At 39.6% G+C, this 25,033-nt stretch overlaps 1 protein-coding gene across 3 annotated transcripts in view; it reads right to left on the reverse strand.

Annotated features, from left to right (window-relative positions):
* Window positions 1-23,392, reverse strand: part of STIM2 (stromal interaction molecule 2) — a 69,040-nt gene extending 45,648 nt beyond the window's left edge. Inside the window, exon 1 of one of the 3 annotated variants that reach the window (XM_071743801.1) lies at window positions 23,010-23,392. In XM_071743801.1, the coding sequence (XP_071599902.1) occupies window positions 23,010-23,217 (208 nt within the window). In that variant the 5' untranslated portion in view covers window positions 23,218-23,392. Of the gene's footprint in view, window positions 1-21,674; window positions 21,729-23,009 lie in introns of those variants that run through there. The other 2 variants (XM_071743803.1, XM_071743802.1) reach the window with 2 other exon arrangements.
* Between the last annotated feature and the right edge of the window lie 1,641 nt (window positions 23,393-25,033).

The following is a 25,033-nucleotide window of genomic DNA, read 5'->3' on the forward strand; positions in this document are numbered from 1 at the left end:
AGCACTGCCATTTCTGCACAGAAACACAGAATCATCCGGGGATCATCAAGTCCAACCCTTGATCCACTACCACTATGGTTCCCAGCCCATGGCACTGAGTGCCACATTCAGTCTCTTCTTAAAAACCTCCAGGGACAAAGAATCCACCCCCTCCCTGGGCAGCCCATTCCAATGCCTGATCACCCTCTCCATAAAGAATTTCTTCCTAATATCCAACCCAAACACCCCCTGGCAGAGCTTAAGTCCATTCCCTCTTGTCTTACTGACAGAGAAGAGCCCAACCCCCCCTGGCTTCAGCCTCCTTTCAGGGAGTTGTAGAGAGTGATGAGGTCTCCCCTGAGCCTCCTCTTCTCCAGACTGAACACCCCCGGCTCCCTCAGCCCTTCCTCACAGGACTTGTGCTGGATCCCTTCACAGCCTCCTTGCTCTTCTTTGGACCTGCTCCAGCACCTCAATCTCCTTCCTGAGCTGAGGGGCCCAGAACTGGACACAGGACTCAAGCTGTGGCCTCACCAGCACTGAGCACAGGGGCAGAGTCACTTCCCTGGACCTGCTGGCCACACTGTTCCTGATACAGGCCAGGATGCCATTGGCCTTCTTGGCTACCTGGGCACACTGCTGGCTCATGTTCAGCTTCCTGTCAGTCCCAGGTCCTGGTTCTCCTGCCTTGCCATATGCATATGTATTCCCTATGTCAACAGTAAAGAGTGTTTGCATTCTGCTTAGTTGCCATGAACTGCTTAGTGAAGTCTTTGCAAAATCTGCATGTTCTTACCATCACACCAGCACAAAGCAATACATTGTATACAATGGAGATATCAACGTCAGCAGAATTTAAGGCATTCCATAATAGTAAAGACAACAGGGTGTCACAGAGCTGGTTGGTATGCCTGTAGAAAAGAGCTTGAAAACAGGGCGATAACCACTGAGAAGAAAGAATTCATAACAACTAGAATGGGCATGTTCATTCAAGAATAAGTTGGTTTTTTTTAAAGCTACACTATATGTTGTATAACATTGCTTTGCATCCTGTAGCTCTGCAGAAAATACTTCTTATAAGATATTTTATATAAAAAAAACAACTTATGAAGGCAAATAAGACAACTTCTATTATACATCACCATGTCTCGCCCTAAATAAATGCTAACTTTAAGTGAGATACCTATTCCAAAAGCCTACAGCTTTGTGCCATGGCTGAAGTAAAGAATTTTTCTGACACTGCTAGTTTTCTAGAGCTTCAGTAAGGTTTTAATGGCTTTACTGACATTTACTTGAGTTATAAGCTAAAAATTTTAAATATTAACAATTTTCATATGCAGAAGCAGAAAGCAAGAAGAGAAAAGATAGGGTTGTTTCAAAATCCCTTTGCTGTTTTTAAAAGCAGAAAAAGTAATTTATGAGAAAGTGTTACATAAGTTACTGCATTACAACTGCAATCTTGATCAAAAATAAGATTCAAGTTGCAGTCAACAGCAGGGGGAAGGGAATGAGAAGGGTGTGGAAATGGTAGAAAATGAGATAGGATGGCAAACCATCAATTGATCTATAAAAGCACCTTAAAAAAAATTATTCAATATAGTCACATTAAATGAGTGTGTACCCCGAGACTTTCCTCATAATCTGGGGAGGAACAACAGCACATATGAAATGTACTAATGCTGAAAAGCAAGCAAAGTCAGACAAATTGAAGGAAAATTAAGGAGATCTGCAGAATTAATGGAACCAACACCCCAAAAAGGTACCTAGATCTATTCCAACAGAGTTCTGTTCTACCTCACCAAGAAAAACATAGTCTCTCCATTCAAGCTCCAATTTTACAACCAGTTACCTAAATCTAGGGGCCAGAACGTGCATTAAGAATTCAATACAAAGGACTACAAAAAAACCAATGTAATAGATCTGTCCCAAAGCTGACGAACTATGACACTTGCCTACATAAATCCAAGAGTGTTTGAGTTAGAAAAATTCTGAGCTCAGACCTCATTTGTGTACAACTACCTGCAGCAGGACCTTCCAGAAAGGTGTTAAACCCAAAAATTCAGGATTTAAACAAAACACTAACAAGAATTCACTTCAACCTTTTCTGAGTAGCATCAGCTGCCCCATGTAGCTGCACTCTGAACTTGAGCATTACTTACTGAGAGGTGAGTTTTAATGCTATTAACTAAAACATTTGCTCTAACACTTGCCAGGAATAGCTTACCTAGTAAGCAGAGTAAAGCTCTTAACATTTTTAAGTAAGAGTGATTAATCAGTCTCAAGGAGAAAACTGACATGTAAATAATGTTTAATACATTGATTTTTAAGTTTACAAAATTTCTGGTGTAAACAATCAGAAGTTTTATTGGGCTCTCTACTTTGTCATTTACAAGTTTTGAAAATACAGAAGTCAGTATGTAATATAAATTACTGGCAGTAAAATTTAATCTCTACACTGTATAAAAGATTCTTCACTCTTTAAAAAAATGGAATTATTTTAACCCAAGCCTTAATAAACAAATTTAAAACACTGCAGTTGCTTAAATTCCCTTGTTTCATACGAGATCACATGGCTATTGATTTACTGATCCCTTAACAAAGGATTATCTGTTGTAGTAAAACTTGGTTAACAGAATTCTCCTGGCTTGACAATCAAAATAAATATTACATCACTATTTTAAAGCCATATACAAGATTGCAGGACAGTAGCAAAAAAATAAGTACCTACTATTCTAAGTACAGAATGCCAAAAAACTTCACAGAAGGAGTCAAACAAGCAAACAAAAAGCCCAACTTTGATAACAGGAATGTTGATAAGCAAGCAGTCTTTCAAAGTGACAGAATTCTGCAAATACCTGCAGAGATTATTAAAGAGAAAAAAAACACATTAATAAACATGTAATCAAATGTTGGTACCAAAGAGGGCCAGGGCTGTCAGAAAAGCAGATTATCTTTTATATGCTTAAAAACCCACTTGCACTTTTGAAATTAGATCAGAAATGTCAGAATTGTATACTTCTGTGTATACACTAAAAAAAACAGTGCACTCATGAGGGAAAATAAGTATGCAGGCAATTGTTAAATAATCGTTTCTGAAGCACCAAAAAGCAAACAACTAGATATTAAGATAAGCAAGATTTTAGCAAGTTTTTCACTGGGCTATATTGGTCTAAATGACTTCTGGAGACATTTTTTTCTCGCAATACATTTTTTTTTAATTGTGTAGGCATGGCTTTATAATAAATTACATTAATAAATGCCAAGTTCATACACCAACAACAGAGCACAGGCTCATTGACCTACTTAAGAAATACACTTGCAGTAGCCCAGTCAAACCCACCAGGGAAGAAGAAAGAAGAATTTGGGAATGGTTTTCACCCTTGTTTCAAGAAAGCCTGATAGCAATTTAAAAACAATAAAATTAGCCACCAGTTCCACATTATGTTTTTTCTTCAAAATAATGCCAGAGTCCAGAATTTGTTCAGACCCCCTTAGCATTCTGCTCCAAACCTGACAGCTCTGCCCACAAAATGTCTACTTGTTTAATTAATCACTTTCTGTAGTCTAGAGAATTATCCACCCACATGAAGATGTGGCTGATAAAAGCCACACCTCAGACAGGTTTCAAACAGAAACAAGGAAATCAGGCCAAACATTCAGCCCTGTCTGTGGCATTGAGTCTTCCTGTCACTTCTGACGCTGCCAAGTGACACAAAACCCCTCTCTCTTCTGCTGAGCATCTTCCCTTCCCTCAACACATCTCCAGTGCCCAACCAACCAAGGACCATGGCATGAGCACACCACAGAAGGATCAACTACAGCACAAGCCCAGACCAAGGTGAAGCTGCAGCTCCTGTGGTGTGTCATTAACTGATCAGGAAGACAATAAAAAACTGATTTCATAAGTCAGTCTTGAGATTTTCTGCATGGGTGCAAATCCTGAACTCAGCTTGCACACGCCTCGGGCAGGACTTGCAAAGCAAACATAATCACTTTTAGCACATCACTGAGCACTCTATGGCTGGTACCACCAGCCTGTGGTTTTGCATGCTTATTTCACAGCCAGAAAAACAGTAAGATTTGAAAAAGCTACAGAAATATTTAGTACTCCAAACATGCAACTTGTTTTCTAGCACAAAGGTAAGATTACATGATGCTACATATGCTGCCAGATAGCTATAGCTATCAAAACATCCCATAATGTAAATCAAAGGTGACAGGAGAAGCACACAATGCTTACTCCTACTTTACATATTTAATATTTTAAAGTAATGCCCATAATGTCTTATTTTCTACCTTCAGTGCTGTCAGTTCCTACAATAAATTAGGTCACTGCTTTTCCCACTTCTCCCTTCACCTCATCACATGGACATAGCTTATTCCCTACTTTGTATTTTTTTAAAAAACTTTTTACTTGATTACAAAGACATGATTCTTCCCCCTTCCTTCTCAAAATTCAGTTCTTCACTTCCTAAAGCATTTTTTCCCCTTTTTTTTTTTTTTAAATCAGTGACAACAGTGTATTTCTCTCAGTCCTCATCCCACCTACAATGTTATAGGGAATCATTATGGTTCATTTCTAATTTTATCAGTGGCAGATTTGCATACCTAGACATTATTGATCAATTTGAGGTCTTTTTCCACTGAACAAGACAAAATACGTTTGCATGCACATGCACTCCTGCAAACTGCATTAAGAACCATGTTTTTTGGTGGTTTGCTGTTTGGGTTTTGGCTTTTTTTTTTTTCAATTTCTAAAAACTATTTGACCAAATAGGGCATTGCAGACAGGAAAATTAAGGAGCTATCACCACAAGGACTAAGACAATTCAATCCCATAACAAAAATCCAGGAAGAGGAGTAACTCCAGGCTAACAACACTGCCCAAAAAGTGTGATCTCTATCCAGGATTTCATTCATGGCTACACTTAGACAAAGCACATGCCAATCTTAAACTATTCATCAAGCAGCAATGTAATTTTGCATGCAAGGAAAAAAATCTTTTCAAATACTGCTGAAGGCACACACAGACTTTAGAGATGCAAACTTCTACATTATATTTCCATTAACAGCACAACAGTGCTAATTCAGCCACTTTCCCTTTAACATGGCATTTGCACGCCCTTTTACTTTTAACATGATTTGCTAAATTTGATCATTTAGTTACCAAAGTGCCTTCCCTAAGAAACAGCTGCAGTGCAAATTCTCTTCTCCTCTGCTCCTTCAGGGTTTAAGCTTCCAGAACTTTCCCTAATTTTCAGAAAAGGTGGATTGTTTAAAATAAAAAAAAAATAAACAAATCAGATGCGGAAAGGTGCCTGGCACTCATCAGAAAGGAAAATCATCTTAAAATCAGTATAAGCATGCTGAAATTTTTGATACAAGAGCATCCTCATGCCATCAGTGATACTTGAAGCTGTCTTGCTGTGGCAGTTCATCTGTTTAAGTGCTGTACATGAACTGAAATCCCTGCCTTTCAAGCCCTTCCGTGCAAGGGTGATTATGACTGCTTGATTCTGTGCAAATTCCCAGATAAAGTACACACTAGCTCAGAAATCTCAAAGTAACAGCTCAAGCCATAAAACCTGGTCCACCATGCACTTATTTTTCCCCCAGAAACAGTGATTGTCTTCTTTCATTCTGCATTAATATTTCTTGAGAAAGAGACTAGAAGCATTTGTATTAAAAAGACCAAGTAGTACATCTCACCCCTGGTTTATCCCACCTAGAACTTTCCTCCAATAGACCAGGTCACAGTAAAACACAAAACCTGTCAACATTTTAATTTTCATATCTATTCTTTTCCTAAACACCAACAAAATTTCAGCTTTGCATGATGAAAACATGTTTTTTCACCCTTAAAAAAAAAAAAAATTACTCTTTTCTTTCAAAGGGAGAGAAATGATGAAATTACAGGCATCAATAGTTTCATAATTACTGAATTTGAGATACTGTTAATACATTATAATCTAAGCAACATTATCAAAGATTTGTGCATAAACATGCACAAAATGTACATTTACACAATAAGTAAATAAAACATTGCTTAATAGGAGTTACCCAAAAAAAGGTGGTATTATTCATCGTTTGGTAGGTAAGACATTTTATTAGTAGAAATCAAGAAATTTTTGCTTGTGTATTTCAGTTTGGATCCAAAGGAAAGCTTGTTCATGCAGAGTCAATAGGTTCCCAATAGAATGCCCACAATTTAATATAAATGTTTACCAAATAAAAAATAACTACACTACTTAAAGTCTTCCTTTTATTCTGCTTACCAGAGTGCTTTGAGTTTTCCCTTAAGAAATGCAGCATAAATATGTTTTAGGACAACAGCTACATTCAACTCTGCCTGGAAAATGTTGAGTTTGCTTCTAGACAGTAACATAATATTTTATCTGAAGTAAAATTCAACAGCCAATACATCATACAAAGTCCTCTTCTAAGCTGTTGCATTCAAGAGAAGGTAGCACATGAAAAAACAAGTAAAAGACAACTTTTCAGAAATAGGGTACAAATACAGCAAAGAAATATTGACCATCATGTGTGGAGCAAATCTTTTATACTCTGAGAATATCACTGTTTATACCCAAACCAGAAACTAAGACTTCCCCTGCTCCCCTGTCAATGCTGAAGAGCTACATGTTCAGTCCAGCATAACAAATTTTTTCCTTCCTACTGAATTTTGCTGTTGACAAAGTAAAGCATATCAACAGCAAATGCCACCCGTGACAGTCTGAAGAGAAATCCACGCCAGAGACAGGCAGAGGGAGATGTGGAAGAGAAAGCACCAAACAGTGATTGTTGCTGATGTGTGCAGCAGGTCAATCACCCAAGGTAATTATGCACATTGGGATTTGTTTTTGCAGAGAATTTCTTACCAGAAAGATTGCTAATTGGTGTTAAATCCATTAAGTTCTTTGTTTAATAAGCAGATACGAGAAGTTACTAAACAGAGAAATACAGAAGCAATTATACCACATTTGCATGAATACTCTGTGCTGTCCTGCTGATCTCCACACAGAAGGAGGAGCTTAATTCTAAAGAAAGAAATGGAGGATCACCACATGCAAAAGACAGGGTGATAAAATACAATGCAGAGAAAAATGAAGTAGAAAGAAAAAGAAAAAAAGAAAATTAAAAAAAAAACAACACATCCACCAGCAAAACTTCCTTTACATGATGTCATGACAATGAGTTCTACTGATGTCATATATTAGGCAAGACAAAAATCAAGAAGCCTGGAACAAGTCTTCACACTTCAGGACATAAGGCAACTAGGAAAGGCTTTTTGTAAGGGTTACACTGAATCACTGTGCTGCAGCTACATACCTGCAATATCCTTTTCTCAAGCCCCAGGTGGATGGTTATTCCAAAATACCAGGTAAGCTACTTCTTGATTTTTTTAAGATAACAATTACATTCTTAAACAAGGTTTTAACCAGTCACTTCTGGACCAATAAAGGGATAGAAGCACACAACAATATGCCTAAAGTCATATTTGTGAAAAATGTCAATTGTTGTCTTAAAGAGCCATCTCTGGAAAAAAAAGAAGGAAAAAATAAATAAATGCAACTCCAAACAGACCCAAGTGTTTTTAGCAAAAGTTGATGCCACAGAACTGAATGCTCCCCTCTCCTATCAGAAAAGGAAATTTTAGCAAAATGGCTCTTAAAACAGACAACAGCAACAGATGCTCTGTAGAAATGCAACTAAGTTTGTGCTTTTATAAAAACAGTAAAAATACTGACAAAGATCACTTTATTCCAGATACAGTAGATCTCTAAAGATCTACTACAGTCACATTCAAAACTTGATTTTAAATATTCTTTTTAAAAGTTGGGTAACAGAAGAATATGGTACACACATACAATCCTTCTTCTCTGTTATCTTGGTTACTTAGGAATTAACCAAGTATGAATCAGTAAGGCTAAAATTACCTACATAAAAGTGAAAAAAGCCTTTAGGTTTTCTTGCAACATAATTTCAGTAGTACCAAGTTTAGGGCAATTTGTTCTCATGCATACACTGACTTCTGCTAAACCAAGTTGTTTTTTTTTTAAAAAAAAAAGTGAACCAATTACTAGACCCTACCCTATAAAACAGCCTCTAGTCATACCACAGAAGTCTGCAAGAGAGAATGCCATGAGTGGAGTACAGAATTCCACATGAGTGGAAAATTTCAGAATCACATTTCTCATATAAAAATAAACCACATAATTAAAGACGTATCTTAATTTAGCATTTCTGTTCTGCATTAAGACTTGTTTCATAAACAGTTATGACAAAATATTGTTTGATTACATGAACAAAAGAATGAAACAAAAAGTAATCTGAAGCAACATTTCCCAGGTTCCCCAACTTTTTAACTGCTGGGAGTGCACTTGCAGCTCTTAAAATGCTATACAGAACAAAGCTGTCACCACTGCTGCCATAACAACTTGTGTATCTGTCCTTAATGTTAAAGTGTTTTTTTTCCTAGACAGATGCAGCATTTTCACAATGCAACATGCAGCACGCACAACCTTTGGTACTCTCCCTTGACAAAGCTTTGCCCTGGCCCATCCCTCATTCCCCTGGCAATTTTTATTTAGTTTCTCTACCCATGTTCAGCCAGAACCCATCTTCTGTTGAACATTCATAAGAAACAGCCTCTCATTAGGTAATTCTAATTTGCCTCTGATTTTCCTATTTCTTCTCCTTCTACAATCTGGTTGGGCAAAAATGACAGCTAGTTGGCACATTAAATGTTATGCCAAGCAGGTGCACAGACAGAATGGAGGAATTAATTTTGACACACCTTTTGCTGAAAGTTGCTACTTTCATTACAGAATATTTCATTTTCCTGGAATATTCCATACACAAGTAAGGTCCCAGTTCAGCTATAATACAGCTATATGTTATTCAGCTGTAATACCACATAGGAAGTCCTTTTGTATATTAGGTGTGGTGAGGCTAGACACAAAAATCATTCAACATTAAGAGTTATCTCAACCATCAACTCTGAATGCAATGATACAGCCATTCATTAATGACAGAAAACACAAAATTAATTCAGACAGTAACAAGGCCTTAACTAACCTGAACTGCTTTGAATAACATTTAACAACAAACTCCAGACTTCTCAAGCACTCACCCTCCTCATGTCATCCACTCCCTATCTGAACTGAACCACCTTCTAAACACAAAAGCAAAAGCCACGTGTTCAATTCCTTTTGCACACACTACTTAGCAAGTTCCACTGGACATTCAGCTAAGGAGGTAAACAACATGTGTGGGCACAGAGGAATCCAAAGCCAGAGTTTTACCCAAGAAAAAGAAAAGACTAACTTAAAAAAATTACATGACAGAAGTTATTATATACTAGACAAATCACTAGTTCTAAATATATTTTATAAGATTTGCATATAGCTATCCTGCAGATTTCTAGAAGTCTTAATTACATGAAGCACATTTAGCTGTACCTAGAAGGCCAGTGCAGAACTCAAACATAAGTGTTCATTTATTGCAATGGGTAAGAATTCTCTGCAGGTTACAGTGATAGCCAAAAAAGAGAGCAGAAACTCAGGAAAATCTTATCAGGTACTCTAAACAACTACTGCAAGCTCTTCAACTCCAGCCTTCTTCTAGCAAGCTTTAGATTATGTGCCACCAAACATTATTAAAGATTTTGGGTTTTTTCTGTCCCTCTGATATCTTTCAAAGACAAGTCTATTCCTTAAGAAAAAAAACAAACAAACAAAAACACAAAAAAACCCCAACATTGTCCACAGTTCTCATCCTTCCTACTGCAAACACATATGAATAGTAATAAAATACTAGGAGAAACTCCAATGCTATGGCAGCTTGCAAAGACAGAGCAGGCAGCCCAGTATTTTGCTTGTGACTAAACCAAACACAGTTGCATGATACTGAACAATTGTGGGCGAGAATATCACAGTTTCTAATTTAGCACAACACTGTGATGAAGTACAAAGCAGTACTTGAAGTTCCCAGATGCAATTAATGCAGAGGCAGAACTGTTCTTTCCTTTTTCCATAGCTGTGTTTCAGTCTTATCTACAGATCTGCAGTATTTCTCAGAGTTTCAGAAGCACATTAACTGATGGAAGTCTATGGTACTTCCTATGAGCATAGGCAGATAGGCCTCAAACCAGCCAAGCACTTTATTTCCATGAAATCAATAATCTAGCAAAGCATGGAAATGCCATCTGGAACCCTGGCATTTCCAATCATGTGCTGCCATAGCCAGCGTTTTACAAGACCCACTCAATTCTTGCATCAAAAGTTTACTAATAGAAAATGGAAGCATTTAGCTCTTCAGTATTTCCTTTTCTTAAACTGAGGGAGAAAAAAAAAAAAAGTGTTGAAACAAATGAGGTGAGAGAGCCTGTTAAGGTGGCTGGGGTACACAGTCAGAACATACCAAACATGCACAACATTTGTTGGGGTAGAGAAGGCAAGGCAAGACAAGACAGCAGCATGGCTCAACAGATAAAGCAATTAAAATAATGTCAAAAATTACATGAAGAAACATTACATCCTAAAAAAGTTAACTTCCTTACACCATTCAGATGAAGTCTGTAAAACAGTGTAAAAAAAAAGCTGAAGTGAATTCAAGCATAGATCATCTTCTCTACTAAGAAGCCTCAAACCTTCTGAAAGTAATACATTATGGCTAACATAAAAAAGAAGGCAAGAAGCAGTTAACAACACCTCCCTCCCCTGAGTAAAGTATTAATTATAGCTTCCTAGGTAGTATTACTGATTGGCTGAAATCTAATCCTGTAACATTTTAAAGCTAAATAAATGACATAGAAAATAAAGCTTAAGTGCACTTAAGAAGCACAGTAAACATAAATACCAAATTAATGTCCAATCTGAGCAGTAATTATTATTTCTGCAGCATTCAAAAACCATAAACACATGAAAGAAACATGGCAAAAACACCTGACTCAAAAAGGCTCCTAAAACAGGATGAGGCACTGCTCCTGGAACATGCTCATGTAAAGCCAGGGGTGCAATGTGTTTTTGCCCTGTGTCTGACACAAACACCCTCTTCACACTCAACAGAAACCAGTGACACAGAGAGCAGAGTAAGTGGTGTGACCCACCTGTCTGAACAGGGCTTTCTACCTCATGGCAAAACAAGTTTACTCTGCTACAGAAGCCCAGATTCCTACTCCAAATGTCAACATCTCAAGAGATAGGAAAAGAATCCCACTTTTTAAGCTTCTATCAAGTGATACCATGGCACTTTAACACCCCTGGGCCCACAAACTCAACAATATTAAACAATAAATGAAAGTAATGAACCAGTGAAGCACTCATTGCTACCCAAGCATGCTTTTCCCACCACATCTTGAGGTTTGATGGGTCTGAACCACCAGCTTCCACGTGATGCCAGTCTCAAAGTCCAGTATAACAACAATAGCCTTGGCATGAGGAACAGCCAGGCAGAAAAGCCAAGGAAAAGGAAGCACTCTCACTGCTGGAAATACCCATAGTGGGCAGCAACAGCTGCTGGAGCTGGCTGCTACCCTCAGCTCTGGGCCCTGTATCCCACCAGTAACCATCCCACCACCCAATCCCTTCTGGAAGCAGCACTGATGCCAAGGGCAAAGCCTTGTGCCTGCCCTGCTGAATGCAAATCATTATTTCCCTATCCAGACAAGAGCTAGAAGATGCCTGGGATTCATCCTTTGGCTGATGACACCTTGATAAAAATAAAATAAGATTTCTCACAGTAGAATTATTTAACCCATATTCAGATATCTAGGTATGCCTGATTATTTTTAAAATCTTTTAGGTTACGGAAGAAATATCTGAGGTTGCTTTCATTACAATTAAAATTCATATCTACTTCAGTTAGTAAACAGACAATTACTAATGTGCAATCACAGTAAAATCAAAGAGGTTTGCCTGCTTACCAAACCAACCAACTAGACCCTGCACTTTGAAGTAATCTCTGTTAAACAGAAGTTTGAGATAGGGCAAAGAGGAAGTTTCAAAATACATCTAAAAAGAAATCCAAGACCAACAGGTAAGGCTATTTCATTAAAAAAGTGAATGTGTCAGAGCCAAAGGCTCATTCTTCATGCAAATCTAACAGGCTACTTACAACACTTGGACAAGACGAACAGGAAAAGTACAGTATTTACCTTGCACTAGCACTTACAACTGCAATACCTCATTAGAACTTCAGTAGTAGCACTGCCAGCAGGAACACCCTAATTTACCCTTTATTAGGTCTCTAACTTACACTTACTTCACATATTAACACTAAGAACATATCCAGGAACTATGCTTCCCACCAGGTACCCAACAACCCTGGGGCTAAGTAAAATACATAATGTGTTACATTCTTTAGATCCACACAATACAGAATGCTCTCTATCCAAGTTCCAATCTTAAATTCACTACCTAGCCAAACAAAAGGAGCTTTTTCCAATATCCAAGCAGTTGAACAAATGGCAGCCTTTGTAGTGATCCCTGGACATATGCTGTTGTTTTCCACAGCTGTTTACAGTTGATATTTACAATTCTCATCTGTGTGCAGAAAGTGTCAGAGAACTTCACATTCAAGTCTGTCTTCTCCAAAATTCTGAATGCAAAACTTCCCAAGGAAAATACTAATTATAGCTCTGTCTTTATGGTGAACTACATTACCTATCCTGCTTTTAACAAGAACCTTATACACTCTCAATAAACAGATCAAAATTAAGCTTGTCCTTTATGATTATTGAAAATAAAGCACGGACCTGGAAAATCATGCTTAATTTTCACTCCTTCAAACACCATATTACTTAATTTTCATCTGCAAGATGTTCATATTACTACCAGTGTTTCACTTCCACTTTAATTTTTATTTCTGTACGCACAAAAAAAATCTGAAAAAAGCAAACTGAACCAGACACGTGTCAAGTTTCACAACAGTGAATGACCAGAACTGAAGAATCACTTGTAAAAACATTCATCCGAAACTTTATATATATATATATTCAAATGAAGATAATAACTACTTTCATATTTAAAGAATAAAAGCAGTAACTTGGGTAGCAAAACAATGGCTGTCTTGTTCTTTGGCTTGTGCAAGAATGTTAATCTGCTGCTTACAGTATTTTGGGCACAGAAGACTAAAAGTGGCAAAAAAAAAAAAAAAAATCACTGTGATTTTACGAATTTCTAGAAGAAATAAATTTCATCCTTAGGATACCATTGAGGAGAATGCAAACCAATACAGATCAACAGAAGAAACACAGTTCATTAAATCAATTTACAAAGTGAATTAGTGCCAGCTAAAGTTTTGCTGGTCATTAAGTTGAAAACAGCTCCCAAAAGCTTATTGTAAAAATTATGATGCATCTTACTAAACATTGACATTCTCCTTTAAGCATTTTACCCTTACTCTTTCTACATTAGCAGTCATTTTAAATATTTGCACAAAACAAAAGTTAAACACTAGTGGAAAACAGCAAGTATTTATCAAACTGTCTTGTCTGAAATACCACAACTGTTCTTTGCAGTGTCACCGGAGACAAACAATACCATACAAATTGTTCCCACTGACTCAAAGGTGTCCATCTAATTCAACCTTGCACAGCACCACTCAGCAGGAGACAGTACAAAAGATAATGGTAAGAATAATAATTTTTACCTAAAAGCAAAGCAAATCACTGTTTCTAGTTTAATTCTAGTTGTTCATACATACAGGTGTGCTTTTCCCCCCCCTCCTGAGAACTGGGAAGCAGGGAGACATACCTATTGGTAACAGGGAGAAATACCTAATCTTCTGATTTTCAATTAATGCCCCCAGGTCTCATAGCATGAAAATACCAACCAGTCTTTCTACCATTGCCTCCTTTATAATAATCATGGATTTCAGAGATCACATCCTCCCTATCACCTCCTAAATCCTGAAACCCATCTGGCTGTCACAGTGCTCTTCCATCTCTCCCTCCCTCTATCCCTCCATCTCCTTGGCCTTCCAGCCCAGGGTTAGTTTTCTAAATCTGATTAAGAGGATCAAATTAGTCCAGCAGAAAATTAACCCAACAACTAAAATGAAATTGCTCAGCATGAAGAAGACGACAGGCTGAACACCTGAACCACAGATGCTACACATTGGCTTTAGCCTCCAAAGAACTATGGCCACAGATCAGGTTTTTCAAAACAAGTCCTACTTTCTCTCCATACACAAAAACGTATCAAGAGTGCTGGCAAGCTTTATTCAAATCTTTTCTATGTCTGCATATCCTTTCAAGTGACAACTATTAGTATTTCCTCTTCTTCATAAATTGTAGCATTTTTTCCTGAAAAACAATCAGGCTTTTTTACAAGGAAAAAGCCACGATTACTGTTAAAAATCTTAAGTATAATGACTTATCAGAGCTCCAATTGTTCAGTTAAATCCAGTCCAAGTATATACTTAAAAGAGTAAAAATACTGAATAAAATAAGCTCCTTCTCCACTTTTTTGCACTTAAGACACTACTACTTCATCATCCTGTCACAAAATATCATCAAGTACCACCAGAGATGTCTGCAGGCATCAGCAGTTTACATTGGGTCCCCTTCACTACTATGCTACATGTCTAAGCTAAAATAGTACAGTGCTCCATTGGCAAACTTCTGGTATCACAAAGATGCATCCTTTTTCTTCCCACTAAGACCACATTTTACCTGGGATTGTAAGGAATTGTCTTTTGTAAGGAAATAGCTGTTTCTGTGGAAAATATCACAGCAAAAGTTTTGTACAGACCTTCCATTTTCTTGAAATAAGGAAGTCTTACCCCTCCTCAACATCAAGAGAAATTAAAGCCTTGACTGCTGTTCATAGGATACTATAAACAGACATGAGGCAACATAAAACAAGTGTCTGGGTGCTTTTTTTTTTTTTTTTTGTCACAAATCACGGATGCATAGTTTCCTAGGAAGGATGTTTACTCAATAAAGGAAACAAACCAGCTTTACTTGGATTCCTTTATAATAAAGTTTAGAATCAGTCAACTGGGGCCTTAGAGCTCAGATAGCTGTCAGGGTTTTTTTGTCTTTCAAACATCTACAGCTGAATCAGAATGGGACATGTCTTCACTGCCCTGTATCAATAAAATCACATTTCATCAGTTCTGCTTAAATAGATAGTTATGCCAGGCAAGTGATTTTAGTTTTGAGACATGAACTCTTTCTTACAGTAAATCAAGAGGTAAAACCAAATCAACTCCCAAAACAAAAGTTTCATTCCAAAATGTGGATTTTTCTATTACTTAACTTGTTTGTGATCATCTACAATAACTAATCTCTTTAAGAAGCCCTACTAATATCCTAGCTCTACTCTTAATCTAGAAGTCTCCAATTCTGAATGTAAATTTTTCAGCTTCACAGTTGGTGATATCTGTATAAAACATGGCTTTTCAAGAGCAGCTAAACCTCCCTTCTCCACCTTTCCCAGTCACCTACTGTTTACTTGGGATGTGTGAGCTTCTGCTAAAATGCTCAATCCCAAGTTCCTCCAGAGCTATTATCTTTGCACAGATGCCCTTGTGCAGCTGTACAGTGAACTGAAGCAAGGACTTGATCCTGCTGAAAAAAAATTTAGTATCAACTTCCAGTTCAATCGATTCCCCTGAACAAACTCACCTCCAGTCACTAGAATGTTAAGGGAGCAGCTGGAACACACAGACCAGGCAGGAGGGAAAGGAAGCAACAAGTTCAAAGGAGGAGCACCTCCTTCTGCAGCAACAGCCTAACCCAAGGTCAGTTTAAATCAGTAACAAAGCAACAGCCCTTAAAGACTGCAGAGCTACAGGTCTGGTACTGCTGCCTGCAACACAACCAAAATGAGACCAATTATCAGGAGTGCAGTTTCGTAAGACCAAAACCAAATATTTATCTACTTAAAATGCAGTCTTAGAATTAAATCCAAGAGAAAACATAACAGAGGTTCATACGTCAGTCAATGCAGTCCATTTCATTCTCTTTTCTGTAATTTAGACTGGCATACTACTTCACTGTTTCCAAAGTATTTACCATATCCCCTGTGACCCTGACAGCACTATTTCAGTAGATAGGGACCATCAACCAGGTAGGAGAAGACACTAAGGCAGCTAGGTTCCAAAAAAAGTACTGGCAAATTCTTTCAAACAGGAAGAAAAAAAAAAAATCTTCAGCAGGGAAGACAAGAGTTGTCTTGATGCATTTCATTTACACCTAAAAATCGTAAGTAGGAAAGGATATAAATAAATTTTTCCTTCCTGCCACATCTTAAGTATTGGACCTACATATTACTACATAGTATAATTTTCCTATTTGGCAAAACAGTAAACAAAACTTGTACTAAAAAAGTGATTTCCTCTTCATTCCAAACCTATTTTTAAGTCTTTAGGCAATGAATATAATTTAAGCCAATTAAATTACTTTTCATACAGACATGCAACATTGAAGCAAGAAATCTTGCAAACCTCTACATACAGCAATCCAGAATTAAACTACCATAGAAGCAAGTCTTGTACTCTAGTACTAGTTAATTTTCTTATTTGTTTCAAAATCATCACAAACCACATTGTTTGTGTGGTTTTGTTTCTTTGTTAACAATACAGTATTCGTGAATTGTTGTTTTTCAAATAAATACTGGGTGCCACTTCAACTTGAGGAAAAACTAATCAAGTTTGTCATTTTCAGACTATAGAAACAACATAAAACCTAGCAAATCACTGATCATTTACTAACATAAAATTCACCTGATTACTCAATCTAGTAAGGTTAGGAGTGAAGAATGCATTTCAAGTAAAATCCTGAAGTTGGTACAAATAAACCTGTGCAGCATATTGACAAAAATTATGTTGATAATTTTCTAGCAAAGCTTTCTGAACATATTTTTACATATGAATAGGGACTGCAGTGTAAGTCTCAAAAAAATCACTTTCAGAGCCATTCACTTATTCATCAAAAACTACACAGAGGGGGAAAACCCAAACACAACTGTTCAGCAGTTATTGCTGACCACTCTCCATAGGAGTCTAAAGAGGTTATTTACTATTAAGACAACATTTTTTGTGAAATTTTCTTTTCTAAATAACTAATTTAAGATGCAGAGAACTCTAAATCTTAATTAATTCACTTCACAGGGTCACCTGATGAAACAGAACTGTTCCTTTACCATGGAATCACAGAATGTCAGGGGTTGGAAGGGACCTCCAAAGATGGAGTCCAACCCCCCTGCCAGAGCAGGGCCAAGATTAGGGCAGGTCACTCAGAAATGCATCCAGACAGGTCTTGAAAGTCTCCTGAGAAGGAAACTCCACAACCTCTCTGGGGAGCCTGTTCCAGGGCTGTGTAACTCTTACAGTAAAGAAATTCTTCCTCATGTTGAGGTGGAACTTCCTGTGCTTTATCTTGAATTGCCCTTCATCCTGTCACAGGGCACAAGTGAGAAGAGGTTGTCCCTTCCTCCTTGACGCCCAGCCCTCACTATTTATACACATTAATTAGATTCCCCTCTGAGTCTTCTCCTCTCCAGACTAAACAGCACCAGGTCCCTCAGCCTTTCTTCATAAGACAGATGTTCCAGTCCCTTCATCATCCTCATAGCCCTCCCTTGGACTCTCTCAAGTAAACCCCTTTCCCTCTTGAACTGCAGAGCCCAGAACTGGACGCAATACTCTAATGATGTCTCACTAATAAGAATCTCACTTGATTTTGAGATTCTCACTGTGTTTATGTGGGGAAAAAGTAAATAAATAAATCAGGTATTAAAATTTTAACTGGAGGCAGTACCAGAGGGCTGGGCAACTGACAGGTTTTAAATGCCTCATGACGCAGAAGAAAAAGTAGGAAAGAGAAGGCATTTCCTAGAGGAAAAGAATCAAAGCTATCTTTGCATTCCTATAAATTCTGAGCTACTGCAAATGTTAAAGCTTCATAAAATTTAAGTAGCCGTAAAAACTATTCCAATTTACTCAGGTTTCTGTGGTGCTGCTTGTGGTTTTCAATACAATCTGTAATAGCCAGTGACAGGTTCCCTACCACCTCTGTATCCAGGAATCACCTGCAGTAGAATAACACCATCTTTATAGAGAGTAAATTTTCTCCTGATATACTTAAATATCTTTGCTACCGACCACAAGAATGAGATTTAAAAAGTCAGTAGTTGTTACCTCTTAATTCAAATTTTGTTTACTCAAATGAGTTCTGTTACCATGTTGTCAAAACAGTTAACATCTGAGTTATGTATTTTATCTTATATTGCTTATATTACGTATATTTATCTTATATCTGAGCACGTATTTTATCTTGAAATTTTAGTTAAAACTATGGAGTACTTTTCATTATACAGACTTAAAGATTCCTTTAACAAGCCTCCAAAAAATGCCATGCTCTTGGAACTGCAAGAAAAAGGAGAACAGTGTAGAAGGAAATAAAAAGTAATTAAATAGAGAGTAATAAATTCTCTTTCCTTAAGCTTGACATGCTCACAGATATCAAATAGACAAATGGACATTTTATAGCATCCAATCATGTTCTGTTTATGCTAATTCTAAACTTTAACAATGCATTATCATTTTAGTCACCCCTCCCCCTTTCAGATATTCAAAGATAGTTTCCATAGTAACAGGAAAGACTTAAGAGTATCCGAAAGCAGAATAACACAGAATAACTTATGTAATAACTTGAAACCCACCTTGGTTTGTAATGTATGTGTGTTTATTTTAAGACAAAATATATGCTGGTTATTTACTCTTAACACATACCATATGTGGCAAAGATAAACATCTCAAGTTCCTGCATTTTAAAAAGCCAGCTTCACAGATAGTTATAGACTGATTCCAGTGAAGTCTTCTCATGCAGATTTCTGCAGTAGATCAGTCAACTCTTATGTAAAATAATACTTTTAACAATGCATTAAAAATCACCAAAAACCTGTAGCAATTTTCGTACTTTTCCCACATGACAGCTCTTTGCAATGTTACTCTCCCCTGATGCTGACTGAACTGAGAACAGGCATTCAACACAAAAAGGGCATACAAACTGCAGCACACAAGCTTAGAAGCAATTAAAAGGATATCAAATTGCCTGCTTGATACAAATTTCAAAAAAGGAAACTACATTATTAGGTATTTTTCATAGGGATATTATCATAATGGAAAATGTTATCAAGACCAACTCTTGTCATTTGGTCCAGTCCCCCTTTGCAAATGCAGAGCAGCACAACCTACAACAGATCAGTATCACTGAGGTAAGTTACAAGAAAATGAGTCATGCCCAAGTTGCGTAGGAGCAGCTCGCCAGAATCTGGTAGGAGGTCCCCAGAAAAGCAGAGCTGTCTTCAGAAAGCTTATAGCTAAAAGGGCAACACAAAAACCTGCTGATGGAGGGATGATACTGAGTCAAAGAATTCCAGGGAGGGTGTGAAGAAAAAGGGTCTACTACAGACTACTGCAAGATGAGAAAAAGAAAACACCAGCAAAATAACCTGACTAATTCCCAAGAGTAAGAACAGGGAATCTTCACAAGAGGTGAAGCTGGTGGCCAAGGGAATAAACTCACAGGTCACCCAAAGGTGCAGAATGCACTGAGGAGTTAAAATGATAACACTGGAAGGCAAAGATACTCAGCTATGGACAAAGAACTTACAAGTGCTTGAGATCATAGAACCAATCTCTGAGCAGGATTCCAGTGCCACTCAGCTACCTAAAGGCTGAGACTTTTCCTGGTTGACTTGTTTGTTAATCTTTGTTTCAAAAACCTCTGCCAATCCAAAGAACTACTGCTGTTTTAACTGTATCTTGTAATTGTGACTGACACTTCACCAACTGCTATCAAAACCTGGAAGCCTCGTTGCACAAGGTTCCTTTGCTGGGTTTCTCCTATTTGTTATCATTAATAAAAAATACACTAAGAAATCAAAACCCTAACAAAACTGAGAACAGAGAAGAAACTAATTAGATTTGAGGGACAGAAGGCTGCATGGAGATGCTGAAGTCAACTTGTTCTAGTGAAGGACTCAAAATTTCTGTCCAACAGAAAAGGTAAGACCAGATCATGAAAAGCTTAGAGATAAACAAACAGAAGAAATGGAAAATGGAACTAAAAAAAAAAAAAAAATATTTCATCACTAGAGAAATTTATTAGCCTTAAAAAGCAGTGTGCTAGGGAATGACATAAGTCTCACAGATCAAAACACCAGTGCATGCCAAAATAATCATGCGATGATCATTTAGCTATGCAACCAAAATCACTGCATACCTTGTATTACTCCACCATACATCAAGCTCCACACACAAAGACCAACTCCCAAATGGATTATTCAAGCCCAAAAAGGTCACTACAGCAGTTTTACTGTCACCTTAGTGAAGCAATTCTGCTCGTGCCATCACATAAGGCAGGACATCCTTCTGCTGTATATTAAATTTGTCTATACACCCCTTTTCTGTCAAGTGTCTAGATTATCTTTGCCAGCTTCTTCTCTAACCCAATATAAACCTCCAGTAATGGGAACGTGTTGAAAGATCTGCATAACTTGGCTTTTACAGGTAAAAATTTTCCAGCTTATTTTTCAACCTAAATTTTGCCCACGACAATTTACTTCCTCTTACCCTACAACCTAACCACAGAGAAAATGCAAAGAGGTTAAAAATCAATATGCTTCTGTGAACTTTTTTTTCACATATACATCCCTCCCACAGCCTATTCCACCCCCCAAAATAAAGCAATAGTTTAAGTATTTCCTTTTTTGCATGTCACAGGTTCTTAGCCTCTCAATCCACACTGCTGCTTTCCTCTATATTTTTTTAGATTAATACTCAAGACACAAAAGTGCAATAAAAAAAGAAAAAAAGCCTTCCACAATTTAAAGTGGAGGATAATATCCCAGGATAGCACCCACTTTTGCCAGCTGCATGATGCTGCTTATTCTGATAAAGCTATGACTAAAACTCCTGGGTTATTTCCTACAGCTGCACTGCCCATACACTTCTGACAGCCTCTTCTTAGTACAGCATGTTACGCTTAGCATGCTTTCTTTTTTCTGAACTGTACTTCTCAAACCTATCAAAATTACTTGAATTGCAAGTTTATTCTATTCTTCTCCAAGGAGAATGTTCTCCATGGCACATCTCCAAGAAAGACAAATAATATAACTAATATCATCCCCCTGAACGTGTCACCTTGTTTTTCCCCAACCTTCAAGAGTTCTTTCAGCTTTGCAAAGACCAACATAAAACTATTTAGGGATTAGTTACTACACAGGCAAACAATTCCCTTGATTAACTGAAAGGCTTATCAAGCAGATAAATATGGAACTATGTTAAAAACCTCCTAAAGACAAAAACTGATTCTAAGAAGGCTTTTAAACGTGCATATTTTGCAGACCAAGCTGTCATGGGTTTGTAACAACAAACCCACCTATAACCTGTTCACATACATGTATTTCTTCAACAGATTGACTGCGGGCCAAGGGGGCCACCAGGGCAGCTGAAAAGCATCTCAGTGCTTTTGCAGTCCATAAAATGTAGCGACATTTACTTTTTTTCCATACAGACTGACAGATCAAATTGGTCAAGCATGAAATGCAGACAGCATCAACACTATACATAGGAAAAACCGCTTAATACCACCTACAACAAGATTAATTACGGCCTGGGGAGGAAAAAAAAAAAAAAAAAAAAAAAAAAGCTGTTCCGATACAGGATTTTCACAACACCCTTGGGAGATACAACTGATGCTTCACAGATTGCGGATGTTTCAACTTCCTTAGTTTATACGGCAAGCCAACAGACTGGACAATTAAATTTCAGAACTGCTGTGTCCTCAAACAAGTCTGCTAAATCATGCAGCCCTGCATCTCCATCTCAGTTACTTCAGGAACATCGTTAAAGTTTCGTTAGTTGTAATTAAAATTCGTGTTTTAAAGTGCTACGTCGAGAAAAAACTCACGCGTGTGAGTTCTAGTGCAGGATGTCAATGCTACTTCAAACATCCGAAGTTTTTCTCTGCAAGAAACGCACACTGCTTAGATTCAGAAAGGATGTGGCTTTTTTCTTCTCTTCCACCTTCTGTACTCTCCCTCCAATTAGACGGCTCTTTAGAAAGTACATTATGAGACAACACGAAGTTCTAAACGGTTTTCAGTAGTTCCTAAGATACAAATCCTATTTTTGTAAGTGAACAGTCTAAGGACTGTGAAGCTGCTCATTACAAGATCGGTTCAGAACGCGCATAAGCAACGAAGAACCGTCGAAATCGGATGAAATTAAGACTATTTTAAACATTTCACTACAACTGTAGTTAACTGCGGGCATTACCGTTTCCCAGAAACACGGCAGTATGCACGCATCCACTCGTTTAAAAAGAATTAAGGACAGTCAGAAAAGCTTCCCACACGTGTCTAGAGAACTAAAACCCCTCTGAGGGGGCGGGATGGACACCTTTGCCTTCACCGTCCCGGGCGTTGTGCTGCCACACGGCAGTACCCGCAAGTTGTCCGGGGCGGATCAGATCACCGCCTGCCCGGGGCCGCTGCAGCCGCCAGCCCCGCACCAGGAGCTGCCAGCCCCTCACCAGGAGCTGCCAGCCCCGCACCAGGAGCTGCCAGCCCCGCACCAGGCAGGGAACCCGCCCCGCGGCTGCGGGCGCCTCAAGGCTGGCGGGGCCCGAGCAGCCCAACCTCCCGCCCGGGCGGCATCGCGGGCGCCGACGCGGAAGCGACGGCTCCAACTCTCAACAATATCGCTATTCAACAGGATCCTGCAAATATCCTGCAGCGGCAGGAGCCCTCCCGGGGAGGAGCGGCTCGGCCGGCGCCCGGCCAGCCCCCGCCGGGGCAGTACCGCAGTGCCGCCGGACCCCCCCCACCCCCGCCTCTGCAGAGCCGCATCGAGGCTCGCCCCGCGGCGGAAGGAGGCGGCTGAGGCGCCCAGGAGGACCCCGCCAGGAGGGGCAGGGCCCCGGCAAGCAGGAGTCTGTCCCCCCGCCCCCCCCTTCACCGCCAAGGGGATGCTCCCCCCCGCCCCGCCGGCCGCACGGCGGGAGCCGTTACCTGCCACAACCGCCGCCGGCTCTGCCGCAGAGGCGGGGGCGCCTCCCCGTCCACCCCGACGGCCACCGCCAACGTCCGCAGCCTCCACCTCGCATCCCCCGCCGGCGGCAGCGGACAGGAGCAGCCCCAGTCCCAGCAGCAGCAGCAGGCAGGTCGGCACCGGGGTAGTCGCCGCTGCCCGCCCGCACCGTGCTCGGAGCCCGCTCATCGGTACCGCCGCCGTAGCGAAGCTGAAGGACGGACGGAAGGAAGGAAGGAAGGAAAGGGCTGGAGCTCCGCCGCGCCGACGCTGCGCTCTCCGGCGGCACCAACGCGCCTCAGCGCCGGCCCCACGCTGCCTCCCGCCGCTTCCGGCGGCCACCGCTGCCGCCCGGGAGACACGTCACCGCGCCGTGACGTCACCGGGAAGGGGTGGTGGGGACCGGCCGGGAACGGGAGGCAGCGGCTGCCCCGACCCCGGCGGGAAACTCTGAGGGCGGCTGTGGAGCCGGAGCCGTCCCGCCTCACCGGTGTGCTGGGCTGTGGGGTTCGGGCGGCTGCCTGCCCGCTCCGCAGAGAGGCTGTGGCGGGGGGAGGTCCCCGCAGTGAGGAGTCACCTGAGGAGAGAGTTCGGAAGGGAAAGAATGTGTGAGAAACAAGGTTCGGGTCGGCGTCTGCAGCCCTGTCAAAAAAAAAAACCAAACCCACAAAACCAAAACAAATCTGATCCCTTAGAACTGAAGTCAGGAGAACTAAGCCCTCAACAAAGGCTAAATCCTGGCTTAATGGTGTTAAGGAACTTGGCAAAACAATTCGAAAAACAACTTTTGCTTAAGAGATTTTAATCGAGCCGCTCAACGGAATTAAAATTTATATCGTGCTTTGCCCTGTACAAACCTGTGGGATTTTCAGCCAGTCTCCTCTGACACATTTAACTGAATAACACGGCTTTGAAGACCAATTTAATATCTCCAATACACTACGCAAGAAAGTAATGCAGCACAGATGGTAAAAAATTAGATAAACATCACGTTCCACTGTGGATTGTTACAGTCACCTACCAAATCGCAGAAGCGTTTTGAAAGGGTCTTGAGAAAACCCTTTGCCTGCTTTGTAAAGCTACAGGTGACAGGAGCATGGAGTGCACCAAGCTGCTTCCACAGCTCAGCAGAATCCAGAAAGCTTAACTGGGAAATTACTACAGCACTGTTAAATGCAGCAGGAAATAATTTCTCTAGCAACATAGTTAACATGCATGCTCCATTCCAGCTAAAGCACAGTTTTATGGGAAAAGAAAAAAACACCTACAAAACTCTGAAGTAGTAACATAGCATACGGAGAGCTGGAAAATGTGTCTAAAGCAAATGAGTTTCATTTGAGTTGTGAAGTCTGTGCCTTATCATTTCTGTTGGCTGAATCCAACAGCCCTAAAACACCTACAGTATCTGACCAGATCTTGTGCAAAGAGAACAATGAAATGCCTGCATCTTGCAAAAGCTTGTTCAGTGTTGTTTAACTTCAGGGAGGGGAGCTGGAGCAGAGTAAATTCCCCAGATAGAAAGAAAGAAACCAGGTGCTAATTTCATTAATTAGTTAAATTTAAAATATAAAGAAAAAGGAATTCATAAAAGGGTAGTTGAAAGAAACAACAGCTTTTCTGGATGAGTGCGAACTGCTTAGGCCTAGAGCCACTGGAGTCAAACTGTGAGATGGGGACACGAACAGAGAGCCCTTCAGAGAAAATGCTGTGGGGCTGAAGTAGAGAATGATCCATGTTAAAAATCCTCCTGCAAAGTCATTTCATTTTCACCTCTTCATTTCATCTACAGATCCCCAAAACAGGAATTGTGGAATGGGTTGTTTTCAAGCAGTGCTTGTCTGCTGGAGCTGAGGGAGGTCTCTAGTGGCCAGGGCATCTTAGCAGATCTCATGGTGAGAAACATACCAAATGAAAACACCTATTAATGTGCTGCCTCTTCACATTACACAAACTCAGCAGCATAAGCTTAGAACCAAGAAAGGTACCAACCCTGGGCTGCAGCCAA

This window comes from Heliangelus exortis, chromosome 4, assembly GCF_036169615.1.
Source record: "Heliangelus exortis chromosome 4, bHelExo1.hap1, whole genome shotgun sequence".
Classification (NCBI taxonomy): Eukaryota; Metazoa; Chordata; class Aves; order Apodiformes; family Trochilidae; genus Heliangelus; species Heliangelus exortis.